Genomic DNA, 20,636 nt, shown 5'->3' on the forward strand with positions numbered 1-20,636 from the left:
TTCAGGAGTCTCCGTGTTAAATTTTCGTTTGTTCATATTTTGCCCTAGTTTTATTGAATTTGAGTTTGAATTATAATTATGTTGACATGTTGGTACTTTCTTGCTGTTTTTCTTATATTGTTATTTTGTAATACATATTGGCTGAGTTAATGGATATACCATGTATCTATACTACTCTGATTGGTTGACAGGATTAGAACGAAAGCAAAATGAATCCGAAAGACAAAATAGTTAAATAATAAACGTAATCTTTTTTCCAGGGATTCTTCAGAAGGACCATACAAAAGAACTTACAATACCATTGTAAATGGAATAGTAACTGTATAATAGACAAAACCTCACGAAACCAGTGCCAGGAATGTCGCTACCGGAAATGTGTTCAAGTTGGCATGGCAACTGATCGTAAGTTTCGTATAACCGATAAAGTGATTTTGCACTTAATATCTAAGTACAGTGTTTTTCTCGTAGGAACCAGTGTAATTTGTAATGCGTTCTTTTATTCCAAAGTTATGTTGCATGTTCATGGCATTGATTCAATAGACAATACACAGTGTATTGACTTGTACAAGACTTAAAAAAAGATGTTTACTCAGATTTCCTGTATCTTTATGTCATATTCCCTAGCATTAGACGTCAATGAAAATCTCAAATATCTTTATAAGACATAGAATCTGATGACATTCCTTCTGGATCACGCTTTTCACCTAAGAACACACTGTTAATGACACTTTTTTCCCATTGGTATCTTTTCGGAAACCAGAAGACAACTTCCTTGTTTTAAAGCATAGACACACCATACCGCAATTCAATGTATCTTCCCCTCATTTGGTTACTTAAGTACAGTACCACATCAAAATTAATGAAATCACTACCTCTTTTCTTAATAAAAATACAATAGGATTATGTAAGTATTTCCCCTTTTAATTGTTAAAGACACACCAGGACAATTAGACACACATCAGAATAATCAGACACACCAGGACATTTAGACACACCCAACGGAACATTCCGACAAACACCGGAACATTCCGACACTCACCGGAACATTCCGACACTCACCGGAACAATTAGACACACACCAGAAAAATTTGACACACACACCAGAACAATCAGACACACATCAGAACAATCAGACACACCAGGACGTTAAGACACACCCAACGGAACATTCCGATACACACCGGAACATCCCGACACTCACCGGAACAATTAGACAGACACCAGAAAAAAATTGACACACACACCAGGACAATTAGACACAACTTCATTACCATGAATACATTCTATGATATTAAGAAACACCAGGACATTGCAAAAGGCACACAAAGAAGGTAGACATTTCAGAACTTTATTTCTAATACATTCAGAAACGCGAGGATATTTCCTCAGACATACCGAAAACTTTTAGACATCGAGACGAAACTTTTAGAAATTCGTGAAACCCTTTTCTATAAGAGGATAACACTAAAGAGAAATGAAAACATTTTGATGGCTTTTGTTTCGGGATCGTTGCAGTCTTGTTAATGTGTCATAGTTTTCTTACATCGCATCTTCTCTGTTCTACTTGTCTTCGCTTTAAATGGTCGATCATTGGATTAAATAAGAATCCTTTGTGTTTTTACGTATATGTGTAACCTTGGTGATGTAATAAGGTACTGTGTTAATTCAATGGTAACAGTATATTTATTTAACAAGTTATCTTTACCAGTGATACAAAACGAAATTTACAAATATTGTCAGGCGGGAAATTCAACAGGAAATCGTTTTCCGTGGTAAACATTGCCATAACTGTACACACTACGGAAATACATTATTTTAAGTATCTGATATAAACCAAATAAAGTATAAGATAAAATGTACCACGCGGCACTATAAATGGACGCTGAGTGCCTGGTCGAGACCATCACCAATACACACGTGTACTATGGCCAAAGGCTGACCGGTACATTTGTCCCGAGTATTCAGGTCAACTGGCAACCAGCCAATTTGTACAAGGAACAGTGACTTGGGAGTAATAATATCGTTAGGCATAATCTACATGGTTTCGATCTATACTGACCGGTCTCTTGGTGTTTACTGGTGGACTCGAATAAACTCTATATCTGTGACCTTGTCCCAAATATCGGAACACACTATCTAGAGGTTGAAGTCATGTGAATAGGGCCCGAAACAATGTCTATATATATTACATTTTGGAAATATATGTATTTCATATAAGTTAGAATCAATAGCACTGTGGATATTTTTCACGTATATATTGTGTGTGATAGAAAATAAACAGCTGGTACTTATCTGAATATATTTACCTCGGCACATGCGCCGAAGGCGTGATCATGAACGTGAAAACAATCGAAAACATTTCAGCTGTATCTAGATCTCTCTGAATAAAAACTGCATATCGGCAATGGAAATTGTGAAAAACGTCATTTACGACAAACAGCAAAAGTAACATGGCTAATGTATTGTGACAAATATTGTAGTGTTGATAACGGAACAATATTGATTATAAATACAATATTTATGGTCTGCTAAGAGAGTCGAGAAAATAGAGATAAAGAATAATGATAGTTATAAAATCGGATATTTATCCCTAGATAGGACTCTTTACAAGGTATTTTATAATGTGCAAAATAGAGTTCTAAATATCAAATATGTTTCAATCATTAACATAAAGTATTCCATGGATACTATTGTTGTTATGGTCGATTTTTCTAATACAAATTCTAACTAGGACGATTTTACTATAGAAAATTTAAAGTGCTCTTAACTCGCTCGGTTATATTAGGAGATTTTGATTGTAGTGTCAATATTTGCATATGGTCAGTAACTGGTATGGTATTTCAATGAAATCAACATCCCAGGACCTCAAATGTATGTCATTCGATTTCTGTTGGATGGACATCACGTAGCTGGAGTTACCTTGTTTTGTTTGTCAGTTTGTATAATTCGTCATCAGTTGGAGGACGTAATTAACCGATGTGATAGTTAATTGTCTTAGTTTTGCTTGTTGTAGTATTTTTCCGGGACTGTTAATAAGTAGTAATTGTGTAAGTTTTTTGTTCCTATTTTGTCTTAATTTTAATTGATTTGATTCGGTGGACATGTTGGTAGTTTTATGTATATTAAGGATAAGATAGAGTAACACAATTTATTAAAAAGATAAAAATGAGTTTGCAAAATTTACCATTCAGTCTCTAACGGTGATGGGATCTGTAGCTGAATTAGATTAAATTTACAGAATAGGGGTCAAATTAATACAGATTATGTACCATTCATTTTTGCCTCGCCAGGGAAAAAAGTCTCGAAAAAAAAACATCTAAGTTGTTAATTGTCGGAGGGCGGTGGCATTTTCGTCAAAAGTTCACTTTAACGTCTATAATTTAAAACCTTTAGCCGCAGAAAACATGTCTTCAACATAGCCCAAACTATAGTTAGATCAATTAAATAACACCTCACCACATCAATCAGTCACCAAATATCTTCCAGAGTTTAAGGTCAAGTGGATCTGATAATCAAGGATGCTGAGAAACTGAACATTTAAAGATTTTGCGTTTAATTTAGTTTATTTAGATAAAACCTTAAGCTTTAGACAAATTATTACAAGATTCAGTAAGATCAAGTTCGCTTCAGAATAAATGTATAGCCTGAAACAAGCACCGAATATCTTCAGAAGAGGCAATAATAATACTTTGTCAATGTAGGTTACCTTACACAGACGAAAAAACCCATGAAATATCATGCTCCTTACATATTTCTAACGTTTCGGTAATATTGTCGATTTTGGCAATGGATTTTGAATCTCTTCCATCCCTATTGAATTAAGTTAAAATATGTTTTTGTTGTGCAAATCCCACCCACTTACCATATGTCATTGTGTGTTCGCATTATGGGATATTTGGGTTGTTTGTTTTGTTTCAAAATAAGTTAAATTTTTGTTCGTTAAAGGCTTTACTTATTTTCAATAAATATTGTATAAAATCAAACTTTAGATTTCCAGCATCTATTCATTCTTTAAAATGCTATCACTGAATTGATAAAAGAGATTTGATATTTAAAACCTTAAGTTGACAGATTGTACAAACTGAGTGACCAAAACGCAGGATGTGTGTTGTTTAAACCACACACATGTTGATCTTTAAACTTTAATATTTAATCAGATCAGATTTCAATAAGCTTATCCGACCTGAATAACAGAACTGTTGGTTAATTAATCTGTTTATTTGGTTCATATGTCATTAATCTATTAACAAATAAGATATTACTCTGAACATTCAACGTTTATTTCTGAATGTTTATATGATGAATTTCATACATTTATAAAGATATTTTACCAAATGGTCTCATTTTTGAATTCGGTTAATGAATTAGAGAAAATTCGCCTGTGAGTCCTCGTTAATATTCTAGGACTACAGGAAGTACACCAAATTTGTATGTTATCTATCATAAACCACGTTTATACGAGTAATGTGATATGGTTCTATGGTCACGTGTTACCAATCTTTGACATATCGGGGTATTCAGTTTCCTCATTATAGTATTTTATGGCATATTCGGGATGGACACAATAACTCATTATAATGGTCAGCAGCACATTATATTGAGTCCAAAGTCCAAAGTGGACGTCACGTGACCGTCAGCTACGTCCCAGAAGGATCGATTTTCTGCTGACCTGTACATCAAAGCGCTGATGTGAAGTGGAATAGATTGATTTCTAACCTGAATTATTTTACTATTAAATAGAATTCCAACTCGAATGTATAACTTTAGGATGTAGCATTTAGCTATAATTTCGATATACTACTTGTTCGTTTAGTAAAACGATAAAAAATAATTTTTTTGAAAAAATACATATTTCCCTGTAAAAGTACCAATATTCAAGTAAAAAGCATATTGCTGCTAAATTTGTGATTCCTAAAAAAAGAAAATTAAGCATATATTGGTGGTTAGCTAAATAAACCTGTAACTACTCCGCTGTTTGAAATCTAATAATGTTAAACCATTTCTTATGAATTACGATAGTAAAAAACTAATTAGTACATTATGTGTTTGACTGACCTGTATTTTGTTGATATAGGACTTCCCTATCGCATTATTACTCTGTATACATAGTATTTCTCCTTTAGAATGAAAACAATACGTTGTGAAAGAAATAATGGATGCCAAATCTACACTTGATTGGTCGCTGAAGAACTCATGGGGGATGTTAGGAATCTAACTCTGAATACTAGAAATCTGGCAACTTAAAACTATACTTGTCTGATATTTATTCTGAAATAAAGATAGGGAGTTACACTTAACCATAAATCAATCTATTTCTGTAAACTGTCACGTGGAGCCTATTTTTGTCCCTAAATTAAACTACATTGAAGTTAACCTATTAAGAAACAAACACAGCCTAACACTATGCAGTTATATAGCCAATGTTAGTCTATATTCTTCAGTATCACGATAGAATTGCTTTTCTGAATGGTAATTCTTCAATGTATATAATATTTGACGACGAAACATGAAAACTATCATAATGAGATACAATTAGAGTGTTAGGATTCTAGCAACTCCTAGATCTATAATCTGTTTATAAAGACAACTTGGTGAACCCACTGACCAGTGTGATAATGTGTAGATATCAGGTCACGGACAGTAACTCGATAAGTTCTCATGTAAAGGATTTTAATGAAGACAAAATACAAACTTGAATAGGTAATTAACTGTATTGTTGATACGTTTTATAAAGTTATGTTGATGACAACCATTCGTCTGTCTCTTCCTATTCTGTTGTGTAAATAAGCAATTATATTTTGTTGTGTTAACATGTTTAGGATAAGCAATCATATGTTGTTGTGTTAACATGCTTAGTGTAAGCAATCATATTTTTTTATGTAAACATGTTTAGGATAAGCAACCATATTTTGTTCTGTAATAATGTTTATGATAAGGATTAATATTTTGGCTTCATTTCATCGATGTTGAGCATGGTAAATTAAAATTTAGATTCCTGAAATGAATTTGATTTCTAGATAACGTGAAAATAGGAAAAACAATGCAAATTTTCACATGGGTACCACTGAACGGCCATCAGATTGCATTGATTGTCTGATTAGAATGATGTCAGGTAGGACCTACCTTTGGTCAACATGGCGCTAACATGACATGGTATTATTGTCTTATGGTCTAGAATGTATCTATAATCCATTGAACACAATCCAGATTAACACTGATTAAATGAGAGACCATTATGCAAAATTATAAGTATATTTTCATTTAGGATTTACATTTGAGTGCACTACTGATACAATAATATTATTGTTCTTACAGTTGTCCTAAACGAAAAACAGAGAAAAGCCAAACGGAAATTAATAGAGGATAATAGAGACAAGCGAAAATCAGAGGCACAAAAACTCAAAACGAAGGCTGATTTATGTCCACATGATACACTCACAGAAAATGATAAAGTATTGATAGCCGAAGTTGTGAACGCGTATGAATGCTCAGCCACGAAGGTCCAATCCAAAGGTCAAGGGGTATGTATAACGCTCTGATATTGAATTCCATTGTTATATATGTTTGTCGTTGTTGTGAATTAAAGGAAACATTCCCTGCTAGATGTTTGGTGCAAATGACAGGCGATATATTCTACAAAACAGTTTTATGATGCATTTGAAGTAATTATTTTGCTCTAAAGTTGTTATATAATGCGATATTCATTTGTGTGTACAATCTTTGATATTCTATCGATTTTATTACTCATTTCATGTCAATATTACGTCAGTATGTACTGAAGCTTATAAAAACTTTATTTCTGGTTGACCTATCATAATACCATAATACCACGGGTATACATGAATTTCTGTTAATGTTATATTTTTAGTTTGTGTCATTTTATTTAATTGAAGGACCATAGGGTATACATGCAATATCACAATTATACATTTTAAGGTATATTTTAATATCATTCTTCTACCTAACTATATATTTCTAAAACAACTTGCAATGTTGTGATGCTTCTATCTAACTGTATATTTCAAAACAATTTTCAATTATTTAAATACGTTAAGATAATACTGAAGCTAACAGTATGACTCGAGTATGATTTCGTTTAACACAATCTATTAAGATACGATGTCCCTACCTTTTCAAAGTTCTAACCTAAATGACATTTACTGATGTATATTTTTGCTATTCTGATCATATTTATAGATTGTTTACAAAAGAATAAGCAGGTATTTACATTTAGGTAAGATATGTTTCTACCGTGTTTTGATATAGCTCATTATACAAATAACAGCACAGACCATATCTGCCTGTACCCATATCCAAATGGCAAAAAAACAGGAAGATATCAGTAATTATATTTTACTTCAGTAGTTTGATGAAATATAGCTGTAACTATAACAAAAATCATACACCTAAAAGAAGTAAAGAAAAAAATTTAAAAAATAATTAAAAACAAAAGATAAAAAACAAACAAAAAAATCAGAATAGAAAAAAAAATAAATAAAAAACCCGGAAGATGAATTTTAAAAATCGATACCTATTCCCATTGGATGAAACCTAAGACAATGCTCAATATGTGCTCAATATGTTATTAGTGTTGTAAAAATATAGGCATTGAGATAAAATTTCCTAGTAATATCAACTCATGCTGATCGACATTTCAAGCCTGCCGAAGCTGTGGTATGTTTGTATGACACAGAAACACCCGAGTTTCAAAACGGAATTCATGAATAAATTAACATAATGATAAGCAAAATTTTTTGTGAGGTTTCTAGATAGCAGTAATGAAATACATTCATTTGTCAATTTCATCTGACTTGATAAGAAAACATTTTAGGGACCTCTTGTCAATTTCAATTTACTTCAGGGATTTAAAACCCATTAAAGGAACCAAACCTTAGAAAAGCATGAAATAAAATTAAACATCGGATATTGTTTACTTGTCATTAACGTGTAAAGAGTTGCTCTCAGGAGTATTATATGAGGGAATACTTGAAATTAACACAGTTGTCATCCTCAACGAACCAGTACTTTTGAATAATGTGATCAAACTAATAGGATTTAATTATGTATTCAATTACCCATTTCTTTGAACTTTTAACTGCTTATTTATTTTCACGAGCATAATTTATTGCTTATTCCCATACACAGGCGGAATCATTAAATTATTTTAGAAAATAAATAAATTTACATCATGACGAACACGTTCCAAGTACGACTTTTATCGCCTCAAAGTTTCCTGATATCTCTGTATTTAGAGGACCTGAATATCAAATCTATTATCAATACTAACACTCAAGCTGTGCAACTTCCTTGTTACGTTAATTTCTGTATCGTCACTTAACACAAGTTATTCATCCAAATCAATTTCGAAATACCTGCTAATACTTAAAACTGTTAGATAACTCCGCTTTGATTTACGATAGATAAATCTATGTTGGCTCTTGAACGACCACAAAATTCAAAATGGACGATGCTGAAAACATACACATCTCAACACCATTAACACAACATACACTAGAGGAAACCTGCTATTTTTGAAGATATCTTACCGTAAAGATGGCAGTTTCTTCCTTGTCCAGCACGGAAAGAAAATGTCTTCTTTTGTTGTGTAACGTGTGTCGGCGACAACATTCTTGCTTTACCGTCCGTCCTCCACTTCCTGTGCTCGATTGATAACCTAAAACGGTAAATACGCATGCTATATTTATATAATGTGGGTTGGAAGTTTATGTATAAGTAGGATTGACCTTAGGTTGCAAGAGGATGTTGTCCTAGATAGGGCAAGAGGGCACTGACCGGGATCACAACAGCCAATAAGATACATGCTTTTACATGTATTAGAATTGATTATAAAAGCATGCTATAGCTGTTCGGGGTGAACTAGAGGTGAGGCTTCTATGTTATCGTCCATTATGTATTCTTGCAGATGAGTTGTACTGACACAAACGATCCTGAGGCATGGCAGCAACTAGCAGATGCGATGACCCCTTCCATTGTCAAAGTAGTCGAGTTTGCCAAAGGTGTCCCAGGTTTTATTCAGGTGAGTAAGACGGAAGTTTAATAATTTGTTTTATGCTTCAAATCGAGGCACACGTGTCTGAAACTTTATCATTTGACTTACAGTCCACAGGTATGGATGGGATGGAGGCAATTCACCACACTAAAGAAATGGTAAACACTTGAACTTGATCAGTCATGTTGTAATATTTTCTCTCAGGAAGTCATGATTAGTTTGGATGGTTGTGGACGAGATGTGTAGTTTTGTAAAACCACGTGGGCCACTTCCAAACAGGATGTTGTGTCTCGAAAGGATACATTAAGCTAAAACGGAATTTATCTTCGGAATAAAAATTCATGAAAACTATGTATTTTCTAACATAAATGTGATTAAAATTCATTCCATTTATCGTTTGAATCGAAAATACGAAGCGTTGTTTTCGTATTTAAATTGGATTGAATTCTGTTACAATGTTAACAAGGATGACTGAAATACAACATTTGGATGAAAAGTTTGTTTGCATTTTTTAACAGCAGGACAGTTGGTAAAACATATATTTAATGACATCTAAAATTACACAAAGGTAGTCATACCATGTTTCACACGCGAATGCCATATGACATCTTAACATAAAAATTATATCATTCGTTTATGATCTCCAGCCATTATTTATGCGATATTGGTCTTATAAATCCAGCTCTGTTGATGTGTATTGTTGTCAATACTACCGCACATCAGTTATTGGCTATTTATCAAAACGAAATAAATATCGAGCCTATATCTTTGGTATTCTACCTTCGTTCTTACAGAATATGGATGGTGAACGAGAGACTGTTACGACACTCATAGTTTGCCCGTAATTGGTTTCGAGTCGATTGAATTATATTACAAAATAATATATAAATATATGTCTAAAAGGTTTCCTTTTTCATTTTAGTCATGTAAAACCTTTTTTATTGCGCAACTACTTAATTGCTGTTCCATGGATTGATTCCTATTAAAACACACCTAAAGCTAGTACGATTCCTAACACCGAAAAAAATAACTCTCGTATACACAAAATACTACATGATTTATAGTTAGCAATGAAATTTCAATGTTTGCAAAGCACATGCTAAAACAAATCATCTGCCATTTTAATGTTTGTTTTTGCCTGACGAAAGTTATAAAAACGCACATTTGTAATTTACAAATGGTTGCATTGGCTATGCTTTTAAATGTACAGTAAACCGACGATACAATAAGCTTTGCGTAAGTTACTGGAGAGCAATTTTGAAAGTACTTTCTAGATATATGGCATCTCTCCCAGACAATAGTGTCTCTGGGGTGTTGTGGTATTCAAGGTGACATTGTCGCCCTACGATGTTTTCGTAGTCACTATGTTTACGCATTACGAAATGGATACTGCACTTTGACGATAGGTAAGTACTCTGAGCAACAATTGTAATAAGATTTGTATGTCAGTATTAATCAGTTTGTGTTACGTTTACAGTATCGAAGTGCACGTGCATAAACTATCTTATGGATACGTCATGATAGAAAACTAATTAATGTTCTTAGGCAATGTGTAAATTTTTTTTTTTAAATCAGATGCATACAATTAAAAAACCTGCATTGTGACACATTAAGATACCCATCTACCTCATGATTAACATGATAGCTTGTGCAGTAAGCCTAATACTTACGAGTGTTTTCCTTCGTACCTGTCAAATCCACAGTATTTCGATGGTGTGAATCTGAAGAACCGTTTCACCCACACATACACTGCGCAATAATCCCTTGAATAAATCCATTCGATTTCTTTTAAGATAGAATAAGGAATGCTTCATTTTAACTTCTTGGATGAAAATAGAACGTATTCATCTCATCTTATGTAGGATATTTGCACTTAAAGTTTGATGTCAACCAGAAATAGGGATATTGCCATTATCATTTTTTTGGGCTTTTCTGCACATGTCACTTGCGCACTTGTGCCATAGCATTAGCTCTCCAGCACACATAGACGTTCCATCTGCGATGAGTATTGATAGTAATCTTGTTTGGCGACTGGAAATAAGAGGTAAATATACCAGTTAAATTATATGATAAGATGTGATAGGTATTCTTTATCACTTATCATGATTAACCAATCTCAGACATTTAGCACTGATTGTCGCGCTTTCAGACGCATTGCTGCATCAATATCTCGTCATTGCTATCCACCAATATCTATTTGGGAAAATTAGATATTTTCTGTAATGCTATCTTTTATATTTATAAATACTTTTATACAAATATCCGTATGCTAATTATGTGTATTTACAATGATTTAAAGCTTGTGTTGACGAACCACAAAAGTTAATACAAAAAGAGAGTGTTTGGTCTTTACATAAATTATGCATCCGAATGAAAGAGATGCTCCGTGTAATCTTCAGGGTCACTCTCTGGTAATTATCCGTGGATTTGTTTGGTTCGAAGCACAACTCTAAGGTAAAGTCATCGCAATTAATACAAAAATCATGATCAAAACATCTATTGATTCGCATCTGAAATACTAATAGGATGCTTTTTACCAATTAATTTTGACAATATATAGACTAAACATTATTTGTTGAATTTATTGTGATCCTGGATATTACTTGAAATATTTGGTGTATACAATAAGATTATCAAAGAATCTATAATCCCATTTACAAATAGCTTGTAAACGTTGATTTTAGATTTTTATCTAAGTTAAGATTTCCATTTTCATTTAAGATTAAAGATGGCGTCATTTCCTCCTTATATGTTTTATTATGGATCTTATTGTTAGGAGTTTATCTTATTAAAATCAATGTTTTTTTCTGAATAAATCTTAGTAAATAATTTAGCCTGCAGTGAATCATGGCCATGGCTGTTGGGTAATGATATTCTTTTAAACGACAGAAATATCACTGTTTGCAATTATGTCAATTATGTTTCTAACGTTTTGAAAAAATGAAATGTAAATACACAACAGCATTAATATTCTATGACAATATTTACTGATATTGTATTATCGGTTATAAATTCAGTAGGATGTTTCGCTTCATTATGCACATTCAAATTAACCGTATTTTGGAAATACATCAAATATATGCCAAGATTGTTAAAAGGGAAAATCACAATTCAGGTCCTTAGCATTACTGAAGAGTCCTAGAAGCAGCTGTATAATGCAGTTCAATTCATTGTTAGCTCTACTGTATCTAACTCCAAATTATTACAAGGAGTTATTCACTTGTGTGTCTTTTGCAAAGTCTATTAGATTTTAAATCAGACCCAGTAGAGCCAAAGATTGAAGTAAACTGCATCATACAGATATTTCAGTCTTTTAAGAGTTGTAGGCTAATGTTTTACATATTTCCCAGCAGGAAAATCTATCATTCTCAATATCATTAAACTTACGGTAGATAACGGAATCAAATTAGGCGGAACATAGTAGAAGGTTCATATTCCGTGGCAAACATGAACATTTAGTATATAAAATATCATTATAGAGAAATAACAAATTATTTTTTAGATTTTTTTTATTATTAAAACAGGACAGGTTTGGTTATTTTAAGCAGCTTTGAAGGGTAAGCTTTTTGCATTGTTTATGTCTTATAATTTAACTTCAGCAACACTTTTAAGTTTGATTCCGTCAGGTATCCCATACAAATATGAAACACATCATTGTTTGCTTCAATGTGAATTACCGTGTCCAAGTTCAGCTTGGTTGTGATTTCAGTTGAGTTGTAAGATAGTTTAAGTTTTCTGATTTCGTGTTTGATGCTGCAGTGATGTATAGGGGTATTCCATATGGACATTGAGAAATGCTCATCAGGGAAACAATAGAATAATATCTTTAATAAACTTTAAACAACTACAAGTAAATGCACAGTACATAGGGTCGTTAAAGGGAATTGCTTTAGTGTTCAACAGGTGAAAAGGTGGTATGTGTTTTTCTTACATTTTTATAAATTATGTAAATTTCAAGATATACTCTATAAAAAGAGAAATGTAATACTAAAAGTGTCTTTTATCGATCACTGGGTTCGTGACATTTTGAAATGATATTAGTGATATTTCCATGGCTTTATACTAATAGATGAGAGGGTCATGACCTGACCTTTATAAAAAAAATGAAGGTTATAGAAAATCAGTGTGTTCATCGTTTCAGAATATATATACATCCTTTCTTTTTAGAGGTGTAATAATCGTATTACCGGATTTTATATTCTGTTCATAAAGAAACAAACAAAAGAAATCTTGGAATTAATTGATTGATTGATTGAAATCTAAGATATTTTGGTGCGTAGTATAATCTGTTCGACGCTCATTTTCGGATAAATATGTTACAACTTTGTGATCATCATATGTTTTGGTAATGGAAGGAGATGTCGTGACTATGGACATATTAATTGAAAAAAAAACCGCGAAATACGTATTTATATGGTGCTAAGCATGAAACACATAAATAATCGTATCAGTGATTTTGCAACATATAACACTGTGCTTGTTCGTGACACGGCTTTACAGCTTCTCAATTTCCCGTTTTAGCTTTGTCTTTTTTTATTGCGTTGCCATAGTATTCTGGAGTGGTCAGCTCATTTGAATAATCCATGAGCCGATGTGCTGGTCAGTGCGGTCATTCTTTTGCATTATCGATTGTCCGTCGGCAGATCTTTCACAGCTCCTCCTGGCCTGTACGTGACGTTCTGTATATCTGTTCTGAGTGATTATACACGTTGATATCTGGGTTTTGATAATAGTAATTTATTCCATTAACCATCAACATTATTTTGATATCATCATATCTTATGACTGATGACTTTCAGACTTTTTCATAGGATACCTTGTGTCCTTGTACTAAGCTTGAAACATATCTGATAACTCTTCGTCCATGTCTCATTTACCTAAGCAGTGTATTTTCCTTATTAGAGATTACTTAATTGAAAGAAACAACGATTCGCTACTATAAACGGTCGTCGTGATTTTGTTTTCTCATTCCTAAAAATTCCACTATTCTTTTCATTACTGTGGTTCCAGTTTTTTAAACAGTAAATGCCTGACTCGATCACAAGTGATATAAAGAACAGGAGGTGGACGTCTAACAATACGATACCCTATTTCTATCGGCGTCAATTTTTACAGGTCCGGGTAGTGTTAGGGTTGACTTGCTCCAGGCAGCTTGGTAGGTCGTGACCCTTGAAAAGATACTGGTGAACATAAAAAAGTACTTAGTGACTTTATACACATTGAAGCAAGTGTGATATCAATCTCGATCTCTAGTCGGAAAATAAAATACTATTAAATGAACAAAAGTTGCTATTGATATATATATAAAATCATTTACTGTTCGTGATGAATATATTTAATTAAATTTAGTATAATTAATATGTTCACAAAAAAGATAAACTGAAAAAAATATAGAAATAAATTACTAATAAATTTCGTGATCAGGATTTATCTGCGAAATCAATTGCAATTAAACATGTATATTCTTGGAAAACAAAAGTTGTGTTCCACGAACATTTAGGATTTTCTTGTATCAATGTAGTGTAAAATCGATTATTGAAATAGTATAACTTACAGATTTTTAGGTAAAAGATATTTGACCTTATTCTATAAGAACCATTGCAATTGTAAAAAAATAAACAATAAACATTCTAAAAAACTTTCATTGTAAGACATTTGTAAACAATAAACATACCAAAAGCACTTTCATTGTAAGACATAGTTTAGGTAAATATGCATGCTAATGTTTTTCTGGTTGTCCTTTCACCATTGAGTGTTATTTTTATAAAGAAAATACAAGGTGCACTTTCTTGCCATTTTCTTATCTACTTGGTGTAAATTATCATTATTATGTAATTATTCGTGTCATCGCTCAATATTGTTTTTTCTTCGGGTAAGGATTTTTTCATTTACTGTATATTGTTTTGTTTGAGTATTTTATGGGGCGAGTGCACCTGTTTATCTGAATTGTGATATTTAGTTTGATATCCAAAGTTTCGAAAATCTAGGCCCTCCATACCATCACTGACCTAGAGAGATGTACAGCTGTATGATGCAGTTTAATTCATTGTTTATTCTACCTAATCGAACTTACTGTCATTGAGTTTACTTAATTTTCCGTTCTGTTCAATAATTCATAACTGCATTTTCAGCGAAGCGTATTATGATATACTTTATATATATGATATAATATAGCAACATCTTATCATCTATTCCATAATCTGTCTTAAGTGAGAAAGGTTTTCGCCAAGGATTTACAATTAAGACATATAAGGGAATAAGTAACGAAATCAATTTAATGTATATCTTTATGTCGGTGAAAATGCATACCTGTTGGAATGTTTCTTTATGACAGTGTTATTTTTAGTTGATTAGAAAAAAATACCAATATCCTTATATCTTATTTGTTGTTTTTAGTATTTTTTAAGAAGGTAAATAGACAATGAAACGTATTGTAACCCTCTTTTCAAGGATTAATTCAGTAAAGGATAGGTAAGGTATAAATGGGCGACACTTAGGACCTATTGGTGATATCACATTACGCATCGCTAAGTTTTATGTATATGATATGACCCGATGAAAGTCTATAAATTATACAGAGACTGTGGTTGGTGGGCAGTGGGCAGTTTCAGGTCAGACCAGGTCAAGGTCGTTTTTGATATGTAATTTATCATGGCTATTATTTACATGGCTTGATTCTAGCAATTTACGCCATATTTTATCATATTATCAACTGACCGTCCAAAGAGTGAAATATCAAGATATGATTAAGGATATCGATACTCACTGACGCCATAATAGCAGGCTGCAAACAACTGCCACAATGACATTAATATATTTACGTTAAATCACTGACCACTGGTCAGCATATTTAGGTCAATCGATCAATGTAAACTGCCCACTGGCTTCGTTGTATATAACTTACATTGTCTTTATCTCTCTTCGTTGCCCATAGCACGTTATAAAGTAGTACATACCAAATGTACTAAACACAGAACCTTCGATGTTAAAGCGATGAATATATTAGATAAAATATTTGGGAATAGTTTGTTCACACGATTGAGGAAATGTTAATAGTTGAAGAAAAACTGAAATTAGAAAAAAAAGGAATTAATTACAGGTTCACACAAACCATAGAGTGTTGAACTGTAAAGTGGAAAAATGAAATTAAGCAGAATTTTTGACAGAAATAATCCTAAATTAAATGTATAGGAATTAGCCATAAATAATTATATGAAATAGACTATTCAGGTGAAGGATATTTTAATACATGCATATCTGCACTGTATATAATTATTAGCACGAGGTAAAATAACTCTTTTGAACAGATCAATATTAAAATAAACGTTTAATACTAAAACAATGAATTGGCTTACAAGACGTAAGATATGTTACGTTTGTAAGCATTTATTAAGATTAACTAACAAATAATTATACTAAACTGGTAATACAGAATATATTTCGTACAGAAATTGATCAAATCTTATTTCGTCAGTGATACATTTTCTAACGCATTTGACAGTATAATAATGTACTGCTGCTGAGAACTTTCATTAATGTACTGTGATTTCTAAAATGTCTAACGTGTTTATGAAAATGAAGTTTTGGTTTAATTTAGTAATTGATTGTATAACGACACTGATGTCAGTTTGATAATAACATCTGTTACATAAAGTATATATCCACACGTTGATAAACACCCCGAGGAGGATTCTTAATGGCTGAAGGTTTCTCTTGTTTCGATTTTGTTGTCATGAGTTTATTACAAATGCATCTTAAGTTATGTGATAATCTAACAGTCGTTTTCATTTCACATGAATTTATTACACTCATAGTGATTTTGTTTTCTTTTTACCTCGACGGAGGCTCTGTAAAAAGGGATAATTCTTAGTCTCCTGTTTCACAAACGCCATTTGAAATGGATATATAACTTGTACTATCAGTATAACTGGTACGATTAATCCATGATTGCAAATACATTTGTGAAAATAAGAAATCTGAATCTATTTAGGCAGTTAGCTTTGTTATCTTTCTTTAATTTAGGTCATTAGCAAGGACACTAAAGATCGAGTTAAGTGGCTACACTGTCGTTTCTATTCATGGCTTATTTATATATGACATTTCTACATTACATTTCGAACATGAAGGCTATTTAGGAGGTTTTTTTTTATTTTAATAGCATACGTAGTTATATACAAACATATCTATATTTTATTTGGGAATGCTTACAATTAATATGAATATTAGCACTTATCCAAACAATCTGATTTTTAGAAACTTCTAGTTAAATAACACGGGAAGGAATTACGACGATTCGGCGACAATATGTATATATTGTTTTAATTTTCTCCACGGACATATCATAAATATTAAACTATTAGTTAATAAACAAATTTGGGACGTTAATAAACCAGACGTCAAATACCAAAACAAGTTATGAGTGTAGAGAAATACCAGATCAGTAGTCTTCATGAAACCTCATTCATATTAGGTTTCATACGAAATGTGTATTTGTTTCTGAAATGCATTTTTGAAATAACAACAAGTTCTTACTAAGTCAAAACTTACGAAGACAAAACTTTTAAGATAAAACGTATCAAGTCGAACCTTACAACGACAAAATTAACAAAGACATAACTTAGAAAGACGATGACAAAACTCACAGAGATAAAAGTTACAGTCAAAACTTTTAAAGACAAAAATTACAAAGACATAACTTAAAAAGACGAAGACAAAACTCAGAGACAAAACGTACAAAGACAAAGCATACCGACATGTCATCAGAATCTCATTTCAAACCCAACTTCGATAAAAACGGATACCTGTGAAAAGTACAAGATGAACCTATGAGCTCACAATACAGTTCTCAATACCGTACATAAAATCTTCCTATTCAGGAAATCGTAACCTGGGAGGTCACATTTCCTTATTCTAGGGTGTAATGGGTTTTTAAAGTTTATCAGAATACCTTACACTTACAAACTGAATCAATCAATGGTCGAACATGTTTTTGACTTACATGTTAGTAAATCATCATGATAACACTGGAAGTCAAATTCCAGGCATCCAGATAACAAACGTGATGGATACTCTCACGAGAGATAACGTATATTTCCATGACATTCTGATAGAATTTATGGCGGAAATAATCAGCTCAGAGGAATTGGAAGGCAGAGCATCATTTCTCAATTATCATACGTTTGCAGTAGATAAAATACTTTCCAGGGATTGGTGAAGATCAGGGTTGGTGTTGCTGAAAACTGCTGAATATAATTCGTATATATCCCAGATTGGTAGCATCTTAGTTGTGTAATCAAAAGTAATTATTTTATCATCGACCTCCTATAGGCCTTAGCAAAAACCGCTACTGTTGATTCCATTCCTTTTTTGTCTCGCGTGTAAAGGAGTCACGAAGCGAGACATAGACTGTGGTTTTCAGGCGGCGTCAATTTTGTGCTATACTCACTGTTGTCCAGTTATTACAGATGATATATATATAATTTCTGTTATGACGTCATAGAATACTACCTATTAACAATTTATTAGTTAAACATCAAGAATATTCATAAATGAAAGATCTTATGCTTTAATCTACGTGTTCTTCAAATGTATTTTGATTTTGTGCAAAGATACGGATTTCCATGGTGATGTGGTTCTCTCTATCAGTGTTCAGATGTGGGCCGACTTACCTAGGTGACCTTGTACTCAATGTCTGTGTACAGATGTGAGCTGAGTTACCATGGTGACTTGTCCTATTTTACGATAATTACAAGAAAAAGGTAGCAATGATATCTGTTGACAAGTTTGCAGAACTCGAATGTTTCGAATAGTTTTTGTACAACGTTAGAACAACACGTTGATATAATTATACATTTCCTCTTAAAATCTACACGTTGCCATCACAACCTAATCCCTACAAACTCAGTATGTATATTGAAGCGTTTTCTTGTTTCTTTCAGCTTTTCGTAGATGACCAAATTTTACTTTTGAAATCCTGCTGTATGGAGATAATGTGCCTTCGAGCAGCGTGCAAGTATGACCAAGAACAGGAAACACTTACAATGCACAATGGCATGACCTTACACAAGTCCCAGATAAAGGCAGAGGGTTTAGGAATTCTTGTAGAACCAATATTTGAGTTTGCCGTCGGCTTAGCGAAGTTGGACCTCGATAAAACTGAATTAGCTCTCCTGGCAGCTGTTCTTCTCATGCAATCAGGTAATCATTCAATACGAGTTTTGCATTCAATTCTAAAGTAAAATAAAATAGGGATTTTATTGTTTTCGGTATATTTGTTATCTAACCTATCGATTTTAGTATCAATGTGCATTGTTTCAGACCTTAACAATGATATTTGAGAAAATTACCATTGATACGATGTTCACAGCTATAAAGATAAATAAAACCATTATGGAGAAGGTGTATAAAAACTTAGCATGGCATCCTATCCTCTTTCATCTATTTATCTATTTTATTTATTTTATTCATTTATCTATTTATTTAATTATGTTTTCTTGCAAAGACATTTGTTGAAATTGAAATAATCACTATAAGTATTTTGTTTCAATATCAGCTGATAAATTGAATAAAATCTTTAAAAAAGCTCACTTTATCCTTTTCCATTGTAGATCGTTCCGGCTTAAAGGAAGCTGATGCGGTAGAAAAACTTCAAGATGATGTGCTGGGTGCCTTTAAGCGATACGTAGCTGTCAAGCGTCCTCTTCAGCCTGTCCACTGGGCTAAAATCTTGATGAAGGTCACTGATCTTCGGACAATTAGTACAAGACATGCTGAAAGGGTATTGTGTATTCGTCTTGATCATTCTAATGAAATACCTCCACATCTACTAGATTTGTTCAACGAGGGGGAGGAATACTTATGAGAGCGGGTGTTTAAACGATTTCCTGATAAACATTTTGTGAACTGATTCAGACCATATCTAAGAAATCGTTTAAAACATGGATATATTCATTGCCCTGCACAATGTCTATGAGGACACAACTGGACTGTAGTTTCCAAGGAGGGGATATCGGATAGAAAACCGATACTCTCCGAGTCCACCAGCATATGTTTGTGAGGCTGAGCCAACCACTGGACAATTCGTTCCATATCCTTCATCATGTTTATTATACGATGGGAAGGTAATGGGTCGAAAAAAGTACTTTTTTACCTCTGTGCTTGTGTCAGTTTACTGCACATAATGTTATGTTTTCGTATCTTTTATTTTCAGAATCAACAAAGTTTCAGTAATATTTCAAACGTAACAACTTACACTTCATCTCTCTATCATATTTTGATGTTATCCTATTAACACAGGAGCATTTGTAATCTTTGGCACCGATAAGCAATAAGCAGATATACTGTAAAAATGGTGTTTTCGTCGAGCTTAAACTTCATGGTTTTATAAAAAAATTTTTTTTTGTTCGTATCTGTTTTCGTTGACAGATTTTCCTTACGAGATATTTAAATACCTGTCAATTTTTAATCTGTGTGTCATTTCTTCGAGGTATGCATCATGGATAAAGAGTAACCATGAATTCTACGAAAATAAAATAATCACGAAAAATTTTCATTTTACAGTACTAGGGAGAACACCAATAGAAATTAGGTATGATTCAATATTGCCACCTATACGTTTTAGAAATAG

The 20,636-nt window shown here is 32.7% G+C and overlaps 1 protein-coding gene across 1 annotated transcript in view; it reads left to right on the forward strand.

Moving 5' to 3' along the window:
- LOC132555842 (thyroid hormone receptor beta-like) overlaps positions 1-19,871 on the forward strand; it is a 31,795-nt gene extending 11,924 nt beyond the window's left edge. Inside the window, exons 3-7 of the mRNA XM_060220202.1 lie at positions 261-402; positions 6,316-6,521; positions 8,924-9,037; positions 18,949-19,207; positions 19,618-19,871. Of these exons, the coding sequence (XP_060076185.1) occupies positions 261-402; positions 6,316-6,521; positions 8,924-9,037; positions 18,949-19,207; positions 19,618-19,871 (975 nt within the window). The remainder of the gene's footprint in view (positions 1-260; positions 403-6,315; positions 6,522-8,923; positions 9,038-18,948; positions 19,208-19,617) is intronic.
- Positions 19,872-20,636: the final 765 nt, after the last annotated feature.

This window comes from Ylistrum balloti, unplaced genomic scaffold (genome assembly GCF_031769215.1).
Source record: "Ylistrum balloti isolate Yb309-2 unplaced genomic scaffold, AGI_CSIRO_Ybal_v1 Utg370520, whole genome shotgun sequence".
Lineage (NCBI taxonomy): Eukaryota > Metazoa > Mollusca > Bivalvia > Pectinida > Pectinidae > Ylistrum > Ylistrum balloti.